The following is a 23,953-nucleotide window of genomic DNA, read 5'->3' on the forward strand; positions in this document are numbered from 1 at the left end:
AGCCATGGTAAGTGCTGGTACATGAGGCTATGATTAGCACCGTGGCAACAATACACACACACCAGAAAGAAGAATTGCCCCGAGGAATACTTATGCTCTCTCATCTAATGTGGTGTGGTGCAAGTGCATCAGCTGTCAGTGGTTGCCTTACTGCAGTGTAGTTGTGCAATGGACTTTTACCTTGCTGTCTCTTGATATTTCAGCGTCGTTCATACCTGCATAAGGCTAAAGATTCAGCTAGAGTGTTAGGGTAGACAGTGGGGCAGAGGAGATGATGGCCAGGCTGGCTGTAAGCCATTCTTTCACTGGTGAACCTGGTAATTGACAGCTCAAAGGGTTGTCCTAATATTTAGCATTTCATCCTCTGATACTTTGGGTGCCTGTGAGAAAAAGAGCATCGTGGGGATATTTACTTTAACTGTAGAGTATATTGTATGGAAGCATCTGTTCCTAAATATTTTATTATATTTAGCATAGTGTAAATGACAGAAGATGACAGTTCTTTTCCTTGGAGAATGGTGGCCTATATTCAGTTCTATCACCAAGTGTATTGAGAAACAGGTTCTCAAATAAAGAAGGTGAAGCTCTATATGTAGACGTGTGGGAAAATGGGCACTGTGGTAGCTCTCTGATCAAACAAAAGCAAAGAATTATTTCATGTAATAAATAATAATGTTTTATGCATGGGAGCTAACAACTGTTCAGAAGTTTTGCGTCTGGATGATAAGATGAAGATTTTATAAAAGAAACATGCAAATTAGTTTTTTTTAAAAATACAGTTTCCTAACTGAAGTTATCAAGACAGGGTTCCCAGAAACTTTTTTCTGGGAAGAATGAATTATAAGAGTACGTATCATTTGATAAAGTAACAATACCTTCTCTGCAGTATATTTAAAGCAATACTGTGGAATAAAGTTTGGTATGCCTTTTTAATTAATTTGATCTCTTCTATTTTTGTTTAGATTTTTTGGAGGATTGATTTTAGATATAAAAAGAAAAGCTCCTTTCTTCTGGAGTGACTTCAGGGATGCTCTCAGTCTGCAGTGTCTGGCATCATTTTTGTTTCTCTACTGTGCTTGCATGTCTCCTGTCATCACATTTGGTGGTCTGCTGGGAGAAGCAACTGAAGGTCGTATAGTATGTGTTAAATCTGAACTTTTAAAACAAACTTACATTCCTAGGTTTGTGTTTAGTATTTTCTTACTGCTGCATGAATCACCTTTAAATATTGGTGTTTCAATGTTTAGAAGTCTACAGACTAAGATATTACAAAAAGAACCTGTGTGAAAATTCATGGACACTTTTCTCTGTATCACATTCAGAGTGCAATAGAATCGCTGTTTGGAGCATCCATGACTGGGATTGCCTACTCTCTCTTTGGTGGACAGCCTCTCACTATACTTGGCAGCACAGGACCAGTTTTAGTGTTTGAGAAGATCTTATTCAAATTTTGCAAGTAAGTGAAGGTCAGAATATGCATCATGCCTCAGGTGTTGTTAGGTAAAAGTAGACACTGATCCCAAAGTGTGTGTGGTTTGTTTGTTTTTTTTTTAAAGCTGTTTTGAAGGGGATGCGAGCTTCAGGATTTTTTTTTTTTTTTTTCCTTTTTCTTGTAATTGTATCATTTTCTACTCTGAAATAATAAATTTAGATCAGTGGTTTATCTCATCCCTAAATCATGCAAAAGGTGTTACATCTCACCCAGGAAGTGCATGCAATGGCAGGGGTGCCATCTTTCAATAAGTGCTAATATAGACTCTGCCCTTCCTCCACCCGAACAGAGAAGGGGTGAAGCATCTTGCCAGAACAGCATATCCCCACTTTTATGTGAATGCGCTATGCATGACATGTCTCTGCCACAGGGTGGGTAAAAATTATGTCTGCATCTTGGCAACCATAGTGTGCTTCTCTGCGAACATCTCTGCTTTCCTGCTGTGATGGGAACTTCGGCACCAAGATCTCCTGAACAATATAGAGTAGGTGCCTCTGCTTAGCTGCTCTAAAAGCTTTTATCACTTTCATGTAGACCTTCCAGTTCTCTGTGATAATGTCACCGAGCGTGTTTGGAGCTCTATCATCATATACAACAGGCATACAGGATTTTCATGAAAGTCTTTAATATAGCTATTCTTGCAGCTTAAGAAGAAATTGGTAGGTGTTGACTGTTCACAAGGCAGGATATGGGATAAAAAGTGGGTGGAGCATATACACTTCATGTGTGTGACTAATCTCAAAGCTGCTCACTCACTGCAGTAGAGATAGAGCTCCTTGTGTCCTGTTAGTTGGGAGGAGAGCTCAGGTCAAGAGGTGATTTGACAGTATCTTGAGTTCACAATAGGTAAATAATTTCTGATTCACACTGTCCCCAGAATCGCACATCCCTAGGCAAAGGAAGTTTTGGAGCTTCCTCTCTTCTCCATTTACTATAGCTGGACAAAAGATAAACTCTGTTGTTTTTTTGTTTTTTGTTTTTTGTTTTTTTTTTTTTTCAGAGAGTATGGGTTGTCATACCTTTCTCTGAGAGCCAGCATTGGACTGTGGACTGCAATCCTGTGCATCATCCTTGTTGCAACTGATGCAAGCTCCCTAGTCTGCTACATTACCCGATTTACTGAAGAAGCTTTTGCTTCTCTTATCTGCATCATTTTCATTTATGAGGCCTTAGAGAAGCTCTTTCATCTCAGTGAGACATATCCAATCAACATGCATAACGATTTGGATCTGCTGACAAAGTACTCGTAAGTAAGATTTCTTCTGTTAACACTGCAGTTTCTTTTCATAGGTTGTGTTTCCTCTGTGAGGAAGGCAAACCAGTGTGCAGCAGGAAAAGTTTGCAGTAGTTGCAATCTTAACTTGTGGAAGCTATTGAGTTAAGCATGATGCTTGCATGTCGAAGTAGTAGTTACTGGAGATATGTGTACAAGAAGTACACGTTTACTTAAGATAGGTAAAAAATATCTTGACTTGGAGTTTGGAAAAGCTTACACACATGCAACTTAAAATTCCTAGAATAAAAATTATGACTTGAAGGGAACTCAACTTTAGGTCTTTGTTCACATTTTTATTTAAAGAAGTGTAACTCAATGATCTTTTACTATAACCTTGTACTGGTGATAAAAAGGACATAATTTGATGTGCCTCCTGTCTTTTAACCTCTCTGGCAGTTAAGGTTCAAGCTCCAAGAACTGAAGTAGATTTGGAAATACTAGGTGCTGCTCAGCAGTGATAGATTTTGTCATAATCAATTTGTTCTTAATAACAAGATTTTTAATATGGCTTCATTTAGGTAGCTTTACTTTATTGTGGAATTTTGACAGGTAGTATTCTACTTGGAGAATAAAGAAGTGAATTATTTTAATCAATACGTAAAGGACAAGATCCTAGTCTGTCAATCTAAGCCTGGTCACCTCAGAAACTAAAATGTCATCAAAAAGCATTTTCAGAGAAGATCCCCCTCCAGAAATGTCTGTTTTATTTCACTGAACCCATTTGAACCCTTTCCATGAGCAGGGTGGGGCCCAAATGGAACAATGCTTGAACAGAGCCACATCTTCTGTTCACTGGAAAAACAGGACTGTTTCATCCAAATGTCTCATTTGCATTTTAAGCTCGGAAAAACAAAATGCAGCAACAGAGAAAACATTTGAGCTTTGTGTATGTTATCGCTAGAAAAATAGTTAGCAAATCCTGAATGTGAATGCATATTATCTACCTTAATACACAGAACAAGATAAATTATAGGCACTGTCATTCTTCTGTGACATACTCTCTCATCATGGTGGGAAAAAAAAAATGTCTCTAGTAGTTTAATCAGTAGACAAAGGAATATTAATTTTAAGAAAAAGCAATAAAGAATAGACTATGCATGCAGCTGAAGTTATATCCTGGTCTTATTCAACTTCTGTTAATCAGTGTTTTCCTCTAAAGAGCCTTGTATTGTGCAGTCTTTGTGGATTTTTTTTTCCTTTACCACTTTGAAGTAGTTGTCTTGAAGGGAAAGAAAATATTATGTTCTCATATGGTTTTGAAAAATAGATGTTGAAATCCAGGCAAATACAAAAGAATTATTCAGAAACCATTTAGCAGGTGAAGCTGAGCTGTTAAAATATTTAATGAATAGCGTAAACACAAATAGAAATACAGCCTCCTGGGTAGCTAGCTTTATTCACGGGTAGTTGAATCCTGTGATATTGCTTGAGATTTCAGAGAAATAAGATTAATAGTCTTGCATGTATAGGGCTACAGTGATAGGTATTTCTATTTTATTATAGTTTATTAATATCATAGTCCCTATGTTTAGAAATAAATGTTCCTCATTTTACTTAAAATTCCATTCATTAATCAGAATCCCCAACTGATTTTTGAAGGGTGTCGCTTGCTCGCTGCCTGCCCTTAGTAACTGTCTTTGTTGAATGTAGAATGTGCAGAGCATGCAGAATGGTAAAAGCAGCACCTGCATCCTCCAGTTACAGCTGTTGACCTCTCCTGTCCCGTTGGAATACCAACATGAAAGTTTTAGATTTTTCCAAACACAATTCCTGAAGGACAAGTGTCTTCCAGATGTTTGGAAGAAAAATTTGACTGCTGCATGGTGATTTCCAACACATATATAGCTATCAAAATTATTTTATGTAATGGTTTTGTAGTTACTTATGAGGTCATAATTTCATACATATATTCTCAGTTATTCTCGATCTGTGTAGATAGTACAATAAATAGTGTGTAGAAAGCACAAATAAAAAGACTTATAAACTCTTGCATTACATTTAACTTTCAGCATTTATGTTGTATCTTCTATTTGCTGTGATATCCTATTTATTATCAATATCATGTCCGTGGCAACTGACCCTACTAATACCAAAATGACTAACTGTAGACATAGGCAACATAGTTCTTATGGGACGTAGCTTATATTTTTTTAACCTTAAAACTGAAAGCACCAGTATGCATATTTATTATCTTGCAAGAGCACATCTGCCGATTCCAAGGATCTGTGCTCTGGACACAACAGAGCGGTAATTCCAGCCTCCTCTGTTCTCTCCGCTCCTTTCTACTTTATCTGAGTTTTTCTTAGTTCTTCAGAACCTGCCACAACTAATTGGGACAACAGAAAGATGTGCTCTGTTGGAGCAACTCCACATCAGCTGCCCAGATGACCAGTGCTTTCAGAGCACGCTTGTGCTACCTCAGCTCCGTGGGTTTGCTGTGCAGATATGCACATACTACCCTGTCCAGACAGAGTGGCCATGTGCCCAGAACATGAAGGTATCACAATTATCATCCCCACAGGATCATCACAAGACATTTCAAATAACCTTCACTCCCTTCTCAAATAGCTGCATGTGTCTCAGTTCCAGAAAGATCAGACACTAGAAGGTGAATAAACATAACAGCTACTTGAAGTAAAAATCTCATTTTTGTGTACTTGAAGTTATGGTATTTTGCTTTCACAAGGAATTAGAAGCATCTGACCCCAGTCCTTCTACATCTAGTTTAAGTGGGTAATAAACTTGGGCTGAAACTGGTCCTGTCCTTAAAGGACCAGCATACTCTGTTACAGAAGCTAATTAGTATCTGCTGTTTTGCTAATTAAAACAGCTGTTTGCATTTTCCTCTTTGGGGATTTTAAAGACAAGTTTTTAATTGTTAGTAAAGCCTTGGCAGTTCTTTAATTAGCAATGGGTGAACTTCAAAAGGTTGAGCAACTCATTTCTCTTTGAATGCTCAGCCAAAGCTTATGTAAAACTTTATTTTGGATCTGCAATTTTATTCTAGAAAACTCAGGTTATACTGTAAAATTTCTGTGTTTTCTGTATTCTGCCTGTTGCCCACTCAAAAAGTTCATGATAAATAGGTCGGGACTCTGTACACAGCTGTCAGTGTGCGCTGTGGCCCAGCCCTCTTCGCTTCTTTTCTCCCACGGGCTGTCCAAGGATGCTCTAATGTCTGCTCGAATGTCCGCTCTAATGTCTACATCCCAGTGCTCTTGCCTTTGCCCTGGTGCAGGAGTTTGGCTTGGGAAAAGTCATTTGCATGTGGCTAGTACTGTCTTTTGGAGTACTAGAAAGATGTAGAAAATAGTAATTTAAAATGGGTGATATTTCAACCAGATTGGAACCATATTTAGAGTGAGAAAGAAAACCCATTCTGTATTTTGGGTGGGTTTGAATTCTGTCATAAACAGTCTCTGTTGCAGGAGTTTGATGTAAAAGACTGTACTGCATGCATCTCTTCTTATATTTAAGTATCTGCCGTAACAAACCTTAAAAGACTATAGAAAGAATGATTAGAAATCAAGAAGACTCAAATATTTGAAAATCAGCTGAATGTGTCTCTAAAAGATTTCTTAAAAATTTGTGTATACCATTTTACCATTTAGGTAGAGGATAGGAGTTTGAGCTTGTTACAAAATTCTGTCTCAGAAAGACAAAAGTATCATTTGTTGCGTGTTCTAATTAATGCAGAACTAGTCTTAATGCACTTTTAGCTCATTTTCTTTATTGTACTTGTTCGTTACTCTGTGTTGAAATATTAGCCCTAATTGTCAGGTGAAGTACTTGCAGGCAAATCCTTTCAGCATTTATGTGTAGCTTTTTCTTGAAACACCATCTTTATGATATGAATGATAAAGAGTAAGGAATTTAAGAGCTAAATCATAGGAAGGACAAAGACAACCTGATTTTCAGTGTGCTACTGTACTGCATTTTTTTCTTTTTAAACAGCATTGTTTTGAAGGAAGTTAAATACAGTAGCTGCATTGTTTATTAAATCAAATACACATACTTTTTGATCTGGGATTTTCTTTCTTGCCTTTTTTTTGTTTTACTGTGACCTTTTTGTATTTCTCATGCCATTAGCATTTGTAGGTTGGCATAGCAACTCTCTTATTTCTGCACTCTCCTCCTCCTGCTTTTTCCTACCCCTGTAGCAAATATATCTTCAGTTAGCGAATTCTGCCTGAAACACTGGTGCACATCAGTTTTAATGTGTATATTAAATACTAGGATATAATTTTTGCTAGGAAAGGAGAACCTTACAACTGGGTGGATTAAAAACAGAGGTTCTCAAAAGGAAAACAAGTATTGTGGATGAAAGGAAGATGATTTAGAAAGCAATCCAGTATTCTTTAAAACACAAGCATTTTAAGATAGTTATCTTAGAATACAGAAGATAAATTATTTCTCAGCGTGAGGTTGCTTAGATCTTGGGGCCTTATATACCTTTTGTTTTTTATGGATTCTTTTTTCAGAGTGATGAATTAATGTTGTTTTTAATAATTCTTTACCAGAAGTTACTCAATTATTAACAGATTACATTGAATAATTTTAAAGTGATTTCTTGGCATGGTAATATGCATATTGCAATCTGTCTTGGTATTGACATGCACTTAAGCATTAGGAGTAGAAAATCCCACTCTGATGTAATTAAGGAGCCAAGATCATGTCAATCTCAGTATCTTTTGCAGGCTATAGAAACCATTACTTCTAGGCAGCATTCTGAGAATTGGTTTTGTACACACCACTATTTGCACAAGCAAGTTTTAAATCTTTCATTATCTACATAACTTAATCTAAATGCATTATTATTGGATTCAAATTATATTTTATGCCCTGTATTCCTTAACCTGCAAGAGGAATGAGAAGAGCCAGTGATGATGAGCACAGAATTTCTCACTGGGATCCGAGGCATGTAATTGAATTCCAGATTCTGTAATGATTTATTTGAATGGAGATATGAATATAGATTTTCTTTTCCTCTTCTTTATAGATTTTTTTTTTTCCCCCAGCAGTTAAGTAACTGTGCCAAATCCTGTGTGTCTTTCCTTAAGAATGTCCCTCTTCTTCCCAAAACCATGCAATGGCCATCATTGAGTTTAACTGCTGGTTCCATTTTGCTTTGTGGCAAACCCAGGAATCTATAAATTATTTTTCTATATTTCATTTATTCTAGGACTCCCCTATGTCTGCCTAACCCAACTGACTCTTTTCTCTTTCTCCCTCTTTTGAGCCCAGGCAGTGCCCACGTTGCTTCATTCTTTCCTATTACTCATCTGCTCCACTTTGGAAACAGATCTCCTTGTTAAGCAATTCTCCACAGCATTCAGTTCGTAGTTGACACCTAGTCTACACAGTGCCTTCAAATCTAGAAATGCTTACATATAATCCTTGGGTGGTTTTGTTACAGTATATATGAGTGTATTGATATACTACACCTAAACAATCTAAACTTAAGCTGACCATATAGCATTATAGTGTATTACAGTATATTATTTCTGAATGAGCATCGTACTGAAGCTCTTCTCAAGTGTATGCTTTTTTAACTTTGGAAGCATGGTGAAGTGACATCCTAAAGCTATTTCTCAGTGAAAGCTTTCAGATGAATTGTCAATATCCCACGTAATTACACTACTTTTCAGCAAATTAGCTTCTGTGTATCACAGTCTCGCAGTATGTTTGGGATTGGAAGGGACCCCAGAAGATCATCTAGCCCAATCCCCCTGCCAGAGCAGGAACGCCTAGATGAGATCACACAGGAACATGTCCAGGTGGGTTCTGAATGTCTTCAGGGAAGGAGACTCCACAAGCCCCCTGGGCAGCCTGTTCCAGTGCTCTGTCACCCTCACTGAGAAGTTTCTTCTCAAATTTAAGTGGAACCTCTTGTGTTCCAGCTTGATCCCATTACCCCTTGTCCTACCATTGTTTGCCACCGAGAAGAGCCTGGCTCCATCCTCATAGCACTCACCCTTTATATATTTATAAACATTAATAAGGTCCCCCCTTAGTCTCCTCTTCTCCAAACTAAAGAGACCCAGCTCCCTCAGCCTTTCTTCATAAGGGAGATGCTCCACTCCATTAATCATCTTTGTTGCCCTACGCTGGACCCTCTCCAGCAGTTCCCTGTCCTTCTTGAACTGAGGGGCCCAGAACTGGACACAATATTCCAGATGTGGTCTCACCAGGGTGGAGTAGAGGGGAAGGAGGACCTCTCTCGATCTACTAACCACCCCCCTTGTAATACACCCCAGGATGCCTGGCCACAAGGGCACAGTGCTGGCTCATGGCCATCCTGTTGTCCACCAGGACCCCCAGGTCCCTTTCCCCTACACTGTTCTCTAATATGTAATTTCCCAGCCTATACTGGAACCTGGGGTTGTTCCTGCCCAGATGCAGGACAGATGTATGGCAGTTACAAACTGTAGTACTGCTAAGAACGCACAGAATGCATTAGTGGCACCAGGCAGCCCATAAAGGTCAACATTTATGAGTGACAGTCAAGGTTAACAAAACTACAATATGATTATAGATCTATTTTCTAGACTTTCCCCTTGACAGAACAGCGTTTTCCTCCTGATGTGCTCTCCAAAGAAACCTGATTCTTTGAGATTTCTTCATTGTAGCGTCAGTTCCACCACTCCCACCTTGATTTATCTCTCTGTTTCTATGTGGGTGTGAAATTCTTGTGCTGCTGAGTGCATTGTCTAGGTACTTCTACAGGCTTTTCTGTTTTCTCTCTCAGCTTCACCGACTAAACTATGTAGACTTCCAACTTTAGAGAATATACATGGATGCCTACTGATGTTCGTGATTGTCAGAGATGGGCTACTTAACTTAATGACTCAATGGTCTAATTCAGGCTGACAGATCTCATGAATAAATGAAGAAAAAGTCTTGTCTTGCCATGGCAGCTGTACTTTGAAAGGGTTTCATGATACTGAGAATAGAACTTAACTGACAAATCCATTTCTCATCAGTATTAATTATTTGGTTTCCAGTCTCTTCTCCATTGAGACTTTGATTTTGTCATTATGAATGTTGACATGGGAAGGAATATGGTAAATATAATGCCAGGCATATACAGACGTTGTAGGTATGGGACAGCAGAGAAGACATCTATGCTATTGTCGTTATCCCCTTCTTATAGCAGTTAGACAAACAGAAGAACTATGCAAGTGCCCATAATTCACATGAAAATGGTATATTTGGAGACAACCTAAACATGCATAGCATTCTGCTATTCATGTGTGTTCCTTCAACCTTGTAAATGCAACATAAAGAAGACATGCATATATTCTAATACTTTTAAAACAAAATTAATGATCTTCCATTTCATATCATCTTCTTATTCTCTGTTATTTGATGGCAACTTACTCCTTATACTACCAAATATGTACTCTGAAATTCAGTGAGACATATTGTTTAAATGAGAACATTTTGTAACTTATCTGTCATACTTGCCTGTTGTATTTTTTAAATAATAATACAAATATTCATATTGAGCAAATCTCATTTGTCTTAAGTGAGCCAGAAAGAGATTTTGTCCTTCTAGGAAGAGGAAATGGTATGTTGGCTAATCATTAAGAAGCTGTGGTTGCATCTTGTATAGATCAGATCCTTAGCTAGTATAAATAGGTGTAGCTTGCAATATGTACATGCTGAAAGATAGGAGCTACAAAAGAGTTCCTTCAGAGTTGGTTAACACATCAATAGTAAGTGCCTCCTAGTTTTGCAAACAATATACTGAAAAATCCCAAACATACTGTGATACTGTGAAAAATGGCAACTGCCTTGGGATGAATGGCCATGATGCTTTCAAAGAATCTGCACCATTTAAGTGTTTTATTTGCTCACAGAAAACACTGTGCAAGCTCTTGTTTGAAGATTTTATACTGGCTGTAACGGGGATCATATGAACAGTCTTTTTTGGTGCTGTTAAGGACAGTAATGACTATTCCTTTTGGGGAACAAAGACTATTTCTAGTTGCCTGAGGTGGCCTGAAGCTGCAGTTGTCAAATCCTACATCTGTTCTTTGAGAACAAGTTGTAGGAAATGTTGCATGCAGTGAAGTTATGAGGGCTGCCTCAAGTTAATGAAATTGAGACTACGAAACAGAGGCAAAAAGAGCTAGGAAAAATGTGGGGAGCTGGGAGGACAAAGAAGGGAAGGGCGGGCCAGCAGTGACCGATACCACCTGTACCATTATAGTGAGATTGGCGGTGAAGATTTTAGCTGAAGTCTTGATCCTTCTCTACAAAGGAAAGAGGTACAGGCTCCAGGAGATACTGGTTAACCAGTCCTAAAATTTATTATTTCTAATCTACCTTTGTTGCCCATCCTGATTTGCCAGAGATTTCTTGAGCACCTTGGAAGATGTAAATGCAATAAAGACTCCTTGGTCTGGTTATTTTTCTAGCTAGCAGGGGCCATTATTTTTCTGTTACTCTCTCCTTTTGTCAGTTCCTATCTTACATTAGTTTTCCTGCAGTTTCTTGAAAACTGTCTTTTCTGAAACAGTTTATTATTCTGTCTCAGATTTATAAGCCACTTCATAATAGGCTGTGTTAGATGTTTAAACACCCTAGAAAAAAGCGAACTCCACTGATTCTGCCTAGTTGCAAAATATGGACCTTTTAAATACAGAAGGGAGTGACCTGTGACTGAGGATCTAGTGCCATTTTAGATCTCTTAGCCTCCAGCTGCTGCGGAAACCAAGGCGTGAGTCACCGTAGACCCTCTCACATATGTGCCAACCTATCATGGATGTCACAGGTACCATGGGGTACATAGGCACCCATGTTTAGACATCTGAATTGCTCCCAGGAGATCAGAACATCTTGCAGTAGCCAAATGTGTAAAGACTCAGGAAGACTTGTTCTGTTATCAGTGTGATGAAATTGGTATATTGTGAGATTGGCAGCAGAGATTTTTTTAATTTTCCTTATAGTGACACCTATGCATTTGCCCCCACAAACCAGTGCCATGAAAAAAAGCAGTTTCTTCCAAGCTATGATAAAAGAGGATCAAATGAATCATCCTGTATCTTTTAGCATAAGAAAGATGATTGCGGTCTCCTTATCACTGAAAGACATGAGAGTATGTTGCTAAGTTAGTACTGTATTTGGAGAAGAATATGTTGCTTGGAAGATATAGGTGTATGTATAGTCTATTGCTCAGTGGTAATGGCATAAACTCCACAGAGATCTCTTGTAGTGGGCTCAGCAATTGAAACAATTTTACAGGAACGTTAGAGTATTATTTGAACCTCCAAGAGGTGATAACATTTTTACTATTCCAGCCTTCTGAGTAATATTTCATCAAGAGAAGAGAAAGATGAGTTAGTGGTTAACAATCCAGAGTGTTCTACTTTTTCTCCTGAGAGCTGACCTCTCAGAGTAAAAAATGACAATGAAAGAGACTAAAAGTTTTAAAATATTAAAGTAGAAAGCCTTATTTCACTCATGTGAGTTTCTCCTTGCAGTTCAGTTGTTTTGGGAAATAGTCATCATTGAAGTAACTACATCTGTAATGAACTGTCATGTTTTGGTAGATAATCCTTTATGTTCTGGCACCGAATGGTACCTCCAATCGTCTTCTGTGCTGGTCAGGCTGTTTCTTACTATCTCACATTTCTCTAATGTTAAGTGATTAGTGGGATATTGGAAGACAGTTATGCTGTGATACAATCTCACAACAAAATGTCAGTGTTGCCAAAAGGCATAAAATATTAAAACCAATATAATGTTATAATAATGATCTTCTCAGTAGAAAGCAGGATCTGATCTTTGCAGTTAGGGCCTAATTCTGCACCCATTCAGTGACAAATGCTGGGTGCATGGTGATTTTGGTCAGCATGAGTGCGGTTTGCACAAGTGACTTGCTTGCTGATGGACAATTGATAAATTTACATTTACGCTGATAAATGCCTATGAAACTTGGTAAAGGCCAGACTGGAATGCTCTAAGGGAAGTGGTATTGATAGAGAAATAAAGAGGGTGATGATCTCATCTGAAGGTGAATTACCTGAGCTGTATTAAGCTATAGCTTCAAATGTTGCGTTTCTGGCTATGGAAACAGAAATTTTGGCTTCTCTAACTTTTAAATGTAATTTTGCAGTTTGCAGCAAGTGTAGCTGTGCCACGTAGTGTTGGTGACATGCACAGTCTTCCCTTCTAGTGAGAAAGTGACTGTGATTGAACAACTGTAATCAAACCCCAATGGGCCATCGCCCAGCGTCTGGCCAGTCTGCGATCAGCGATGGACATCAGGGGCTGGGAGCTCCTGTGCTCACAGGAAACACTCGTAACCTGAAATAGCCACCTCTGTATTGTTGCATGAACATCAAATACTCCCTTGCAATAACATAGACATACTGTTGTTTGACTTTATTATGCTGCTGTAGCTCACTAGTAGTGATGCGCTTCATTTAACCCATTTTATAATACTTTAAACTACACATTGAACACGCATTCATTCTGCACTTGGGGCCTGATCCAAATCATATTAAATGCGTTTGAAAGATCTAGTCTACTTCAATGACTTTTGGCTCAGGCCCTCTATTTCTCTGAATGCTGTTGCGCCTTTTTTTTTTTTTTTAATTTATTTTTGTTCATGAGCTGTAAGGGCTTTTTTATTTCTTTTATAAATAGATGCATTTCAAGTAAAAACAAGGAGTTGCACAAAGACAACCTGCATCTCTATGTACGTATAAAATGCAGCTGTTGTCACATGTATAGTATTGTAATCAAAATATAGTGGCACTATTCTGTACTCATAATGTAGATGGTAGAATGTCTTGTATAGAAGATACTACAAATCTAGATGAGAATTGTCATTTTGTGGAAAGATAAACAGTCGTGGAGAAAATAGATGGCATAGCTAAGTGAATAAACTGATACTCTTCTAGAAACGGAGTGCAAATGTATGCTCTCCACTCTATTCTCAGACATTATCCTGTTCCCAGTTACTCCTGAAAACTTTATCAGAAAGGAGAGTACAGAATTTATTTTCAGCCATCATAAGCACATTAAAATACTAGCAGGATAGATAGTACTATAGATTTTTAAAAGTAGAATTAATTTAAAGAGAACTGCAAAGCACACTTGCCATCTTGGAACCTACAGAGTATCCTGCACATTTTGAAGGCTTTGTCAAAGAAAAAGCCCCCCACTGTTGCTTCAGAGGCTTTAAAGACTTAATTTTGATTTCAAATTTCCTATTTGCAGTATTGCCCTCCCACAGTGGCTCGTCATATTTTGTATGTTAAAAATCCACAACTGAAAATGAAAAGGATGCTTTTAAAGCAGCTGTGGGGAAAGGAAAAACAATGGACGCAGAAGTTCCCTGAGCCTGTGGTGCTGGGGATCTTGCAGAGCCCTGACAGTTGACCGGGCAGTTTGTCTGCTTAGCCCACGAAGGCCTCTGGTAGAGAGGAAGAAAGAGGATACAGACAATTTGCATTTGGGAAGTGGATCAGCCTGGAACTGTGCATGGCATCTAATACCTGTGTAGGCAAGCGTTAGGTGTAAGGGGGTGGGACAGGACTGGCATGTTCTCAGTATTACAAACTGTGCTTAGAAGTATCAATAGAATAGGACAAAACAGGTGGAAAAACTTTCTGTGGACAGTCATTTAAATATGTCACATTACGTACTATATATGCACATGCACCTCACGGCAAATTATACTCTAGTAATAGCACTAGCTACTGAACTATGAACTGCTTCAAAGCATGAATTCATTTGAAGTAAAATTATCTGGCAAAGTAGATCACAATTTCAATATGTCATGAAGTTGATAATTTGGATTAATATGTGATACTTCTTTTGTTACTAAGGAAAAAGTATTATTTTGTCTTTTCAGATGCAATTGTGTGGAACCAGAACATCCTAGCAATAAAACCTTACGATACTGGCAGGACTACAATATATCTGCATCTGATGTGCCATGGGGGAACCTAACTGTGTCAGTAAGTGAAATATTGGAACTTAAAAAATAAAGGCATAGGCATAAATAATTTTTTCTCTCCTACTGCAGCAAATATATTGAAAAAAATACCGTGTTTTTTTTCTGATCATATTAGTTCAAATAAAGCATAAAATATACTTAACTGAACAAAGGTTAACATAGACTTTGAAGCATTATCTCCTTTTGTAAGCATTTTGCAGCCTTTGATAGTACGCATTAAAGCAAGTATGTGCATTTTGTGCCCTGCTTTGGAAACCTGACACACTAGCACAAGAGTTTGACTGAGATCAAGTCTAAACATGTCAAATGACAACGGATTTGTCCTAAATTCTGCCAGATGGCAAAACCAAAGTTTCCCTGTGTAGAAAGACTCTGCAAGCATTTATTTCCTCTAAAACAATCTTATGGCTCTTCAGGCTATAAAGGAGAGGAAGGGGAGAAATTCTCTAACAGTTACTGCTCAGTGACCAAATTTTTCTTATGTGTAATTTTTTTTCTTTTCTTTTTTCTTTTTTTTTCTTTTCTTTTTTTTCCTGGGGGGTGGGGGAGCAACAAACAGTTTGGGGAGTTTGCGTGGGTGCACTTGTCTAGGTTTAAAGGATTTATTACTTCAGGTTTGCCTTCTTTAAAGCAGCATTTACGATGATTAAAATGCCATACTGAGATCAGACCACCACTTTCTCACAAATGGATCATTTCATTACACAGTCAAAGAGAAGGGAGTGCAAAAGACACAAAACTGAAGGGTTCTCTCAAAAATATAACTGAATTAACTCCATCATAGACATAACTAAATGAAATGCTTAAAAGCTGATCCAGTGGACCGTCTGCAGCACAGTTTTTTCTTTCAAAGGCAGAAATGTAGAACTGGTGTCCTCCCATCATGTGTTGAGCAAGAGCTGCCTTCCATGGCTGCTCTGTCTTGATAGCAGGGACTGCTCCTCAACTCTGTTGGTGTGGCAACAGCAGAGAAAAAGTTGAGAACTGCTGGCCTGAGGGATTCCAGCAATCCAGAATGAATATTCTCAAAATTGCAGCACACTCTATGAGCATCTGTGCAGGGGCAGACTCCTCCTCTCACTTTCTCAGATCCCTGACAGTGTTTTTCAGAGTACATTTGCAGCTGAGGAGATTTAAAATAACAGATTTTGTTTTAACTATAAATGTAAAAGACAGGCTGCATTATATAAAACCCTTTAAAACTTCTGTAAAAGCTTGTTACCGAAACTTGAGTTTACATGGGTGGCAGTAAAACTGATGGACTTTTCCCATTAGCCCCTATATTTGTGAAAGAAATAACTAAAATTTTTTCACACTGTCATGTATTTGTATCTTGAAAGCATCATCAGAAACCTTCAGTTCTCCTGTTCTGGAGAAATAGAGTAAAAGACTAGACCTAGTTTCCTATAAATATTTGGTCAGTCTCACACCACTGTCATCTTCACTGCTCGTTTCTTCCTGTTGTTTCTTGTGTATGATCTAGAAGTTTCAGGTTTCTGAAGATCTAGGCTGGCACTCTCTAAAAACCAACGGTAGGACCAACAAGTTGTTTTGCTATCTGGGACTAAACAAATGTGAGCAAAGTGTTTATTGTGATGGTAACAAAATCCTTTTCAGTAGGTGTATGATGAAATTCATCCCTGTTCTGTGCCAACATCAAGGTCTAGCTCAGGCCAGGACAAGTTTTCTATGTGATGTCCCAGAATCTTGCCAATTTCTTCTGTATTTCCTGATTTTTTTTTTTTTTTTTTTTTTTTTTATTCCCCCCCTCCATTTCGTCAGTCAGAATTGCATCATAGTTATCCCAGGTTTACTGCTATACCACTATAAAAAGTTTTGCACTCTTTTGTCTCACAGTTAATAAAATAGCAACTGTGTTTTTTTTCAAGCCAGCCATTGTTTAAGGCCAAAGTTTCTCATAACATGTCAAGCCACAGTGTTGTGATGGGAGTCTGATGAGCCAGTGACCCAGTTCATTCGATACTAAAAGATTCTGATCTGGCAGGACATCGCTGGCTGGAATCTCTGATTCTGGGTGCTGTGTTTCTTTTTGCTTAATATCTGTGGAGGAATTTGGGAAGGAGAAGGAAAGGGTTGCAAGTCTGGAGCTTGTAGCTCACATTTTGAGAGCTACTCATTATTTCTCTGCCTGGAACAATTATGATTTTAAACAACTGAGGATGGTATTGCAGAATTACTAGATACATTTTCTAGTGTGTCTTAGTATTTGATCATATTTTATATTGGATAGAATGAATGTTATGGATTTTGAATTTTGCTGCATTTTATCAGATCGTTTTACGAAAAAGATACTTTGTGGGATGTGCTGCCCCCATGTGGTATTAAATGTATTGGTCTGCTTTTAGGCTAATACTGTACCTGCTAAGTAGCTTTTTCTTGAATTGGTTGGCCTGTGAAATTAAAACAAAACAATGAGTATTTGAGAGTGCACTAGGAGAAGCCTTTCTCTTCGTAGCTTTTGAACTTCACTTGCCTGTCTTGAAAGGAATTAGGAAGTGCAAATCTCTGTTTGTAAACAGAAAACAAATAAGTGTATTTGTTCAGTTTGAAATAAATCTGGGTATATATTAATGACTTTATTTATGGTCTTAATCTCTCTTAGGAGTTTATTTTGAGGGTTTGAGAGTTTTCCATGCAGACAAACATTAGTGAGTTTTAATTTTTACAATAATAAATATTTAAAAATTATTTTAACTATTTCTAGTAGTACAGTCTGCTTGCAATTTAGGAAAGTAATTGGAAAGAAAATACCAGCGTAAGCACGGATATCTTTCAGAACAATAATGCTTTGCTCTCTCTGCTAGGAATGTAAGAAATTTCATGGAGAGTTTGTTGGACGAGCCTGTGGTCATCATGGCCCTTATGTTCCAGATGTCCTCTTCTGGTCTGTCATCTTATTCTTTTCTACAGTAACACTGTCATCCACACTGAAGCAGTTCAAAACTAGCCGATACTTCCCAACAAAGGTATGTGCTATTTTTTTAATTCAAAAGTTGTCAGTGGTCATGTGTAAGCATGAATTTCGTCTGCATTGCAAATTCAATTAACTGCTGGTGAAGCGGACACTGCATCTTTTCTCTGTTGGAACATTATGTCAGAATAAGCACAGTTTTAGCTTTAAGCACAAAATTGCTTAAAAAATGAAGAAAATAAATCCTAAATCACACATTAATGTTTCAGTTAAAATTGTTGTTTCTCTCAATACTCATAGGTACGATCTGTTGTCAGCGATTTTGCTGTCTTTCTTACTATTTTGTCCATGGTTTTAATTGACTATGCCATTGGGATTCCATCACCGAAACTTCAGGTTCCAAATGCTTTCAAGGTAAATTGTTAATAAATTGCACTGCCCTATATTTTTGACCAAGTAGTGTGCTATATTGGGTTTATTATACTTTTTTAATCATCAGGGAGTAGTGACACTATTTTGAATTTTTCATGTTCACCAAGTACTGTGCAACCTCTCTGACTAGTGGCCCATGTAAGTGAGCCTCTGCTATCCAGCCCCTTCATGTTTCCTGATGTCTTCTGTGTGGGAACTCAGCTGGCTCAAATTGCCCAAATCCTACACTACTGTAATGTTCTGGGGCTCCTTGCTAGGCTCATTTTATCAAATTTTATCAAATACAACCAAGCCTGTAATATCCCAGATGATTTTATTATATGTAACTTCTCTTTTTGGTATCATAGGAAGTTTAGCATTTTTCTGTGCTCATACATAGATTGATTATAAAGGAAATCATATCCTAGTAATGTTTTTGTATGTATTCTTGTGAAGTTAAAATGTAAATAATCCTTAGAGTTCTGACTGGTCATGCATGACTGTTTTTATAGCCCACCAGAGATGATCGTGGCTGGTTTATTTCTCCTTTGGGGCCTAATCCTTGGTGGACAGTGATAGCTGCTGTAATTCCAGCCCTGCTTTGTACTATCCTTATCTTTATGGACCAGCAGATCACAGCTGTCATTATCAATAGAAAAGAACACAAACTAAAGGTATTCAGTCAAATAGTTATATTTTCACTGTTGTTTTCTGCTTCAGGCTATGTAATGTGCCTTCATCTACTTGAGTATGCTAATTCATTTTATGTTAAATAGTGCCCCTTTAAATTGTTATGCTTTTTCTCTGTTGGTCTCTGTAGTACCTGTGCCCTGTGTCAGTGATTTGCTGCTTTGCAGAAGTCTTTATGGATGTGATTTGGAACAGAGATTCTGAATCAAGAAAATGCTGTCCTCTATGATTTATTAGAAGTATGATACCTATTCACCTAAAAAACCAAACTGGACATTAACAATTTCCTTAAGTACCGTAATTTTAATTGTATCTTCAGATACTCTTCAGATACTGTTCTACTGGATTGGATTTTGAAAAAAACTATTTAGGGGTTGTTTTGTAATATAGGATTTTTTTTCCTCTCTTCATCCTTCTCTATGGTTCTACCCATCCAGTTTTTTTATGCCCTTCCTATCTTAAAAAAGAAGAAGAATAAAACTGAGCTTTGGAGGCACAATGGGTTCTTAAAACAACATAGGACAACTTCCTGCTCTGTTCTCTAACACTTTAGTTGCCTACAGATGGAGAGAGAAAAAGGGACATCACCCTTCTGAAAAACTGTTGGGCAAAATGTAGCAGCAGGTTTCTGTACATGTATATGCAGCAAGCTTAGGCTTTTTTTGACATACTTTTAATAAGCAGCAATCCAATCCTAAGTTGCTTTAGCAAATGCATTTGCAACCTTCACTTTGCACTGCCTCTTCTTGGATGATTGTGACATTTGATATGTTCTTTTTTTGCCCTCTTTGTCAGCCTGGCTCTTCATGTCAATCCATAGCATTGCATGTGGTTAACTTGACAGATGCAGGAATTTGCTGCCAAGCTTTGGAATGTGTTTTTTCAGCACTGGCATCTGGGAGTCAGATGGTCCTCCTGGCTGCCCCCTTGTCTTGCTGCATTTTAGTTTTGCTGGGGTCTGGTGTAGCATCACCTGTTGCTACGCTTCCTTTTCTTCCCATATGTCAGGTTCCTCAGATCATGTATGAATGTGAGGAAATGCTCTCGGATTCTGTATGCATTAGCAGATACGTTCCTCATAAATGTGTCAGAAGGTAAAAAAAGGTGTCTCTGTTAGGATTTAGAATTAAACTCTTTCTTTGAGTGTCTTGTGCGTGTAACTAATAGCTGTATTTAACACATCTCTGAATTTGTCAAGATGTGTCTTGGAGATAAGACTCCTAAGCACTTTTGGGGAGTGAGGGAAGCTTGCTAGAGTTGATTCTTTTCATTTTCTTTACTTTATATGAATCCCCCTTTTTAAATAATGTAAGCAAATAAGATGGCATTTTCACTTCGATATGTGGCTTACATTTTCATAAACCCAGACGCTTCCCATTTTAGAAGTAAAAGTTGTCTTCAGAAAGAAATGATTTGTTTGCTTCCAGCTCATTTTCCCCTCTTTTTTTATACTTCCCATAGCAAATTCTGAATAGTGCACATTTCAGCTTTTGGCAGTCTCTGTAGCAAACCCTTCCAAGTTTAGTTTAGTTACTTTTTTTATGTCAAAAGACATTTGCATGGGTTTACAGGCAAAATTATGGTTCAACATATTCACACTGTTTGCATGAACATCACTGTTTCATCAGACCATGACACTGGATTTGTTGCCATATTGCAAAATTTTGTGGAGATAACTACCTACCTGACTTTCTAAAGGGATGTAGCTTGAGCTCCTGCTTGCAGCTGCGTGGTCGTCCTGGGTGCTTGGTAAAATTGAAAAGAAATATCCCTCTCAGCTATGGTAACAGATATCTGTACAACCAAGCTTGATGCAGACCATTGGGCATTTTCAAGTGAAGGTTGTATTTGCAGGTTTTTAAATCTACCTCAGATTTGCCCAAAGATTTTTATCCACTACTGCCCAAACAAAACAACATGTTCCTGTTGGTAAATTTAGAGAGTGTTTCACTACTACAGAGATGATTCAAAATCAAAGGTTTTGTACAGACGTCTCACATCAATGTTTATGACGCTATTTTAAGTATTGAATAGGGAAACAAGTAAAACAGTACCTGATGATGAATATCGTGTTATAGTTTAATTTAATGTATAGCGTAATGATAGTTCATCTTGATGTACAGGCTCTTGGATAAGATAAAAGTATGTTAGTGAAAACTTCTTACTATCACATGCTTACCATCTATAAAAACTTTATATTATGTGGTTTTATGGCCCTTTATAGCATAAGCTTACTTTGCAAATGTTAATCTAAGAATTTTTGTGTAGGAAAGAATCAAACTACATATTTTCCTGCCTCCTATGTAAAGATGGCTGGGGGGTGTATTAAGATTAGTGAAGTTGAAAGCTGGCAGTGGAGCTTGATGTTCTGCTCACTGTTCTCCACAGCAGAGATTGAGTTTAAACCCAAATGTATCTATTTTCCATTGTCCTATTAGTATCTCTTTTATAACCAGGAAAGGTGTTTGCCCATTGTAAAGTGGATTTATGACATGTACACTTAATTCATAACTGAAATGAGTGTAATAACAGCATTTCTTGTGAACTAGTAGCAGTTCCCCTTAGATAACCAGTTTTCCATCACCACTGACCCAACCTGGGTAACACATAGAGGAAAACTATTCTTTCCCACAAGTCACAAATTTTTTAATTGTCTCTAACTGTTCATTAGAAATGCCTGCCAGGAGTGTTCTCCTTAATTCAGATGTTGTTTTACATCTTCTTGCTGTCACTACTTTCTTTCCACAGAAAGGATGTGGATACCATCTCGACCTACTCATGGTGGCAGTCATGCTTGGAGTTTGCTCTATTATGGGATTGCCGTGGTTTGTTGCAGCCACTGTCCTCTCTATTTCCCATGTGAATAGCTTAAAACTGGAATCAGAGTGCTCTGCTCCCGGGGAGCAGCCAAAATTTCTTGGAATCCGTGAGCAAAGAGTCACAGGGCTCATGATTTTTGTCCTTATGGGCTCATCTGTCTTCTTGACAAGCATCCTGAAGGTAATTTGGGGAAGTAAGGAAAAGCTAAAGAATACTGCACTGAACTGAACATTTCACTGTTGTGTTCCAGGCACATTACTAACATAATGTTACACAATGATGATCTAAAGTGGAATTCTAATTTTGCATAATAAAAAGGCTAGGGACATCTAATATCTAACAAAAACCTTGTAATGAAAATCTGGCCTGACTGAAGTCAGAGGGAATTCTACCATTGAACTGTAGTATATGAAGATTCACCCTTTGTCTCTGCTTCGGGCCTGTGGCAAATTATCATTAAACAGTCTTGCTAAATTATACCAATAAGTGCATTTATTTAGAAACTTTATAAACATTTTGTGATTTCTGGTTAATTTAAAAATATTTTCGCAGTTGCAAGAGAAGTTGTATGGTTCATTTATTGGAAATGAACGTGAAAATTCTCTCATGCTGCCTGCATACTCAGCTCAGCTCACAGGTGTCCTGAAACTGGTGTCTAGTTATATGCATATATAATATCATCAACATACAGAATACTTACTGTTTTTAAGAATTATTGGGCCTCTGTGAAATCAGTGAGACTTTTGCCATTGACTTCAGTAAGACCAGAATTTAGATTTGCGTGTTGTCACAGCCCTTAGAACTTGTACTTTCCACTGATATTTTATTAAGTATATCATAAAGCCTTCACTTTGAATACATAGAGAACGTGAGTTTTGTGTATTTAGTATTTAAAATGGACACTTATCTATGGAAATAGCCCTTCACCTACACAGTGTATACTGAAAGCCTGAATATTTAAAATATTAAAAATCATCCCACGAGAGTCATTCACCCATTTTTAAGTGTTCACAGCACAGAACATTTCTTTTTTTTTTTTCTTGAACATTTTTCTGAGGATTATAGCTTTACTATCCAGATGCTCCCCTGAACAGTATTTTAAGTAAATAATTTAAGTATCTATCACTTTCATTTTTTGTGTAGTTCTGTTAATTTTATTAATAATGAATTTTGTAATGACTGGCTGTGAGAGGAAAATAAAACTGTAGAGACAGATTCTTCTTTTGCTTTATACTCTGAGAAACATTATTAATTTGTAATTGAGTGACTCTGATTTACAACTTGTCTGATTAATGCAGGCATATGGCACTTTGAATTTCAACTGTTTCAGATGTCTTTCTAGGAGCATTAAAAGTTGTTAAATGGTATTTAATATGCTCTTCCTCTTCTCTGCTTGTTTGTCTAGTTTATTCCTATGCCAGTACTTTATGGAGTATTTCTTTACATGGGTGCCTCATCTCTAAAGGGAATTCAGGTAAAATGGATTTATGAAGAGTGTGTTACTGATGATATTTTCTATAAAATGTGTAGCTATTCTTATTATATTATTTTATTATCATTTGTGTACAATCTTAAAGGAGTGTTGCGAACCTTGAAAGTGACTCAATTAAAAAGGAAAGTGGATTCTTTCTACATAGAGTGTTCCCTCTAAGTAATGTGCCCCACTTATTTTATTTTTTTAGGCGCGGGTTTTTCTGTTCACCCTTGTTAACTGAGTAACAACTATCAGGATCTCTTCCTCTCCCCTGCCTCTCATTCACCTGCTTGCCTGCTGCCTTTTCAGCCTCCACACTAGTGCCTTCCTAGTGGTACGCTTCATCTTGAACTTTGTCTGTATGAGGCTTTTGGCAAAGTCACCCTAAAACTAACACAGGTGACATTTTGAAGATATTTCCTGTGCAAATAAATTTCCCAGGCCAGGAAGTGGAACTGTGGCAAGTCCCATGCTACTTAATTTTTGGCCTCACAGGTGAAGGGCAAGTCTAGTGGACGGGCAGCATTACTCCTGGATGACTGCAGCATTCAGTGCCATGGTGTCACGTCTTTTAACCCATCTGACACAAACACTCGAATTCTCAAGTGTGCCTTTGTTATTGAAAGTTGAGGCACTGATACACATTTTGAGACAACTGAGAGAGAACAGTCACATATGAAAACATGAATTATTCTGTGCAAAAGTTTGTCAAATACATAATTGTTTCTTTCATTATATTTAAATTTTTTGATTGTGAGTTAAAAGTTTCTTGCTTTTTTATCTACTAGTTATGAGCAAAGCCGGCTCTTGTTTTTGAGTGGTGTTTTCTATTCAGAGTCTTTTCTTTTATACCTTTGCCTAGTCCTTATCATTTGGGTTGGTAT

The 23,953-nt window shown here is 37.6% G+C and overlaps 1 protein-coding gene across 8 annotated transcripts in view; it reads left to right on the forward strand.

Annotated features, from left to right (window-relative positions):
• SLC4A10 (solute carrier family 4 member 10) overlaps window positions 1–23,953 on the forward strand; it is a 158,376-nt gene that overhangs the window by 120,462 nt on the left and 13,961 nt on the right. For all 8 annotated transcript variants that reach the window (XM_065069652.1, XM_065069645.1, XM_065069646.1 and 5 more), the window contains 9 exons: window positions 963–1,137; window positions 1,323–1,456; window positions 2,493–2,738; window positions 14,638–14,743; window positions 17,568–17,729; window positions 17,975–18,088; window positions 18,598–18,759; window positions 21,524–21,775; window positions 23,001–23,069. In XM_065069652.1, the coding sequence (XP_064925724.1) occupies window positions 963–1,137; window positions 1,323–1,456; window positions 2,493–2,738; window positions 14,638–14,743; window positions 17,568–17,729; window positions 17,975–18,088; window positions 18,598–18,759; window positions 21,524–21,775; window positions 23,001–23,069 (1,420 nt within the window). The remainder of the gene's footprint in view (window positions 1–962; window positions 1,138–1,322; window positions 1,457–2,492; window positions 2,739–14,637; window positions 14,744–17,567; window positions 17,730–17,974; window positions 18,089–18,597; window positions 18,760–21,523; window positions 21,776–23,000; window positions 23,070–23,953) is intronic.

Source organism: Columba livia, chromosome 7 (genome assembly GCF_036013475.1).
Source record: "Columba livia isolate bColLiv1 breed racing homer chromosome 7, bColLiv1.pat.W.v2, whole genome shotgun sequence".
NCBI classification, from domain to species: Eukaryota; Metazoa; Chordata; class Aves; order Columbiformes; family Columbidae; genus Columba; species Columba livia.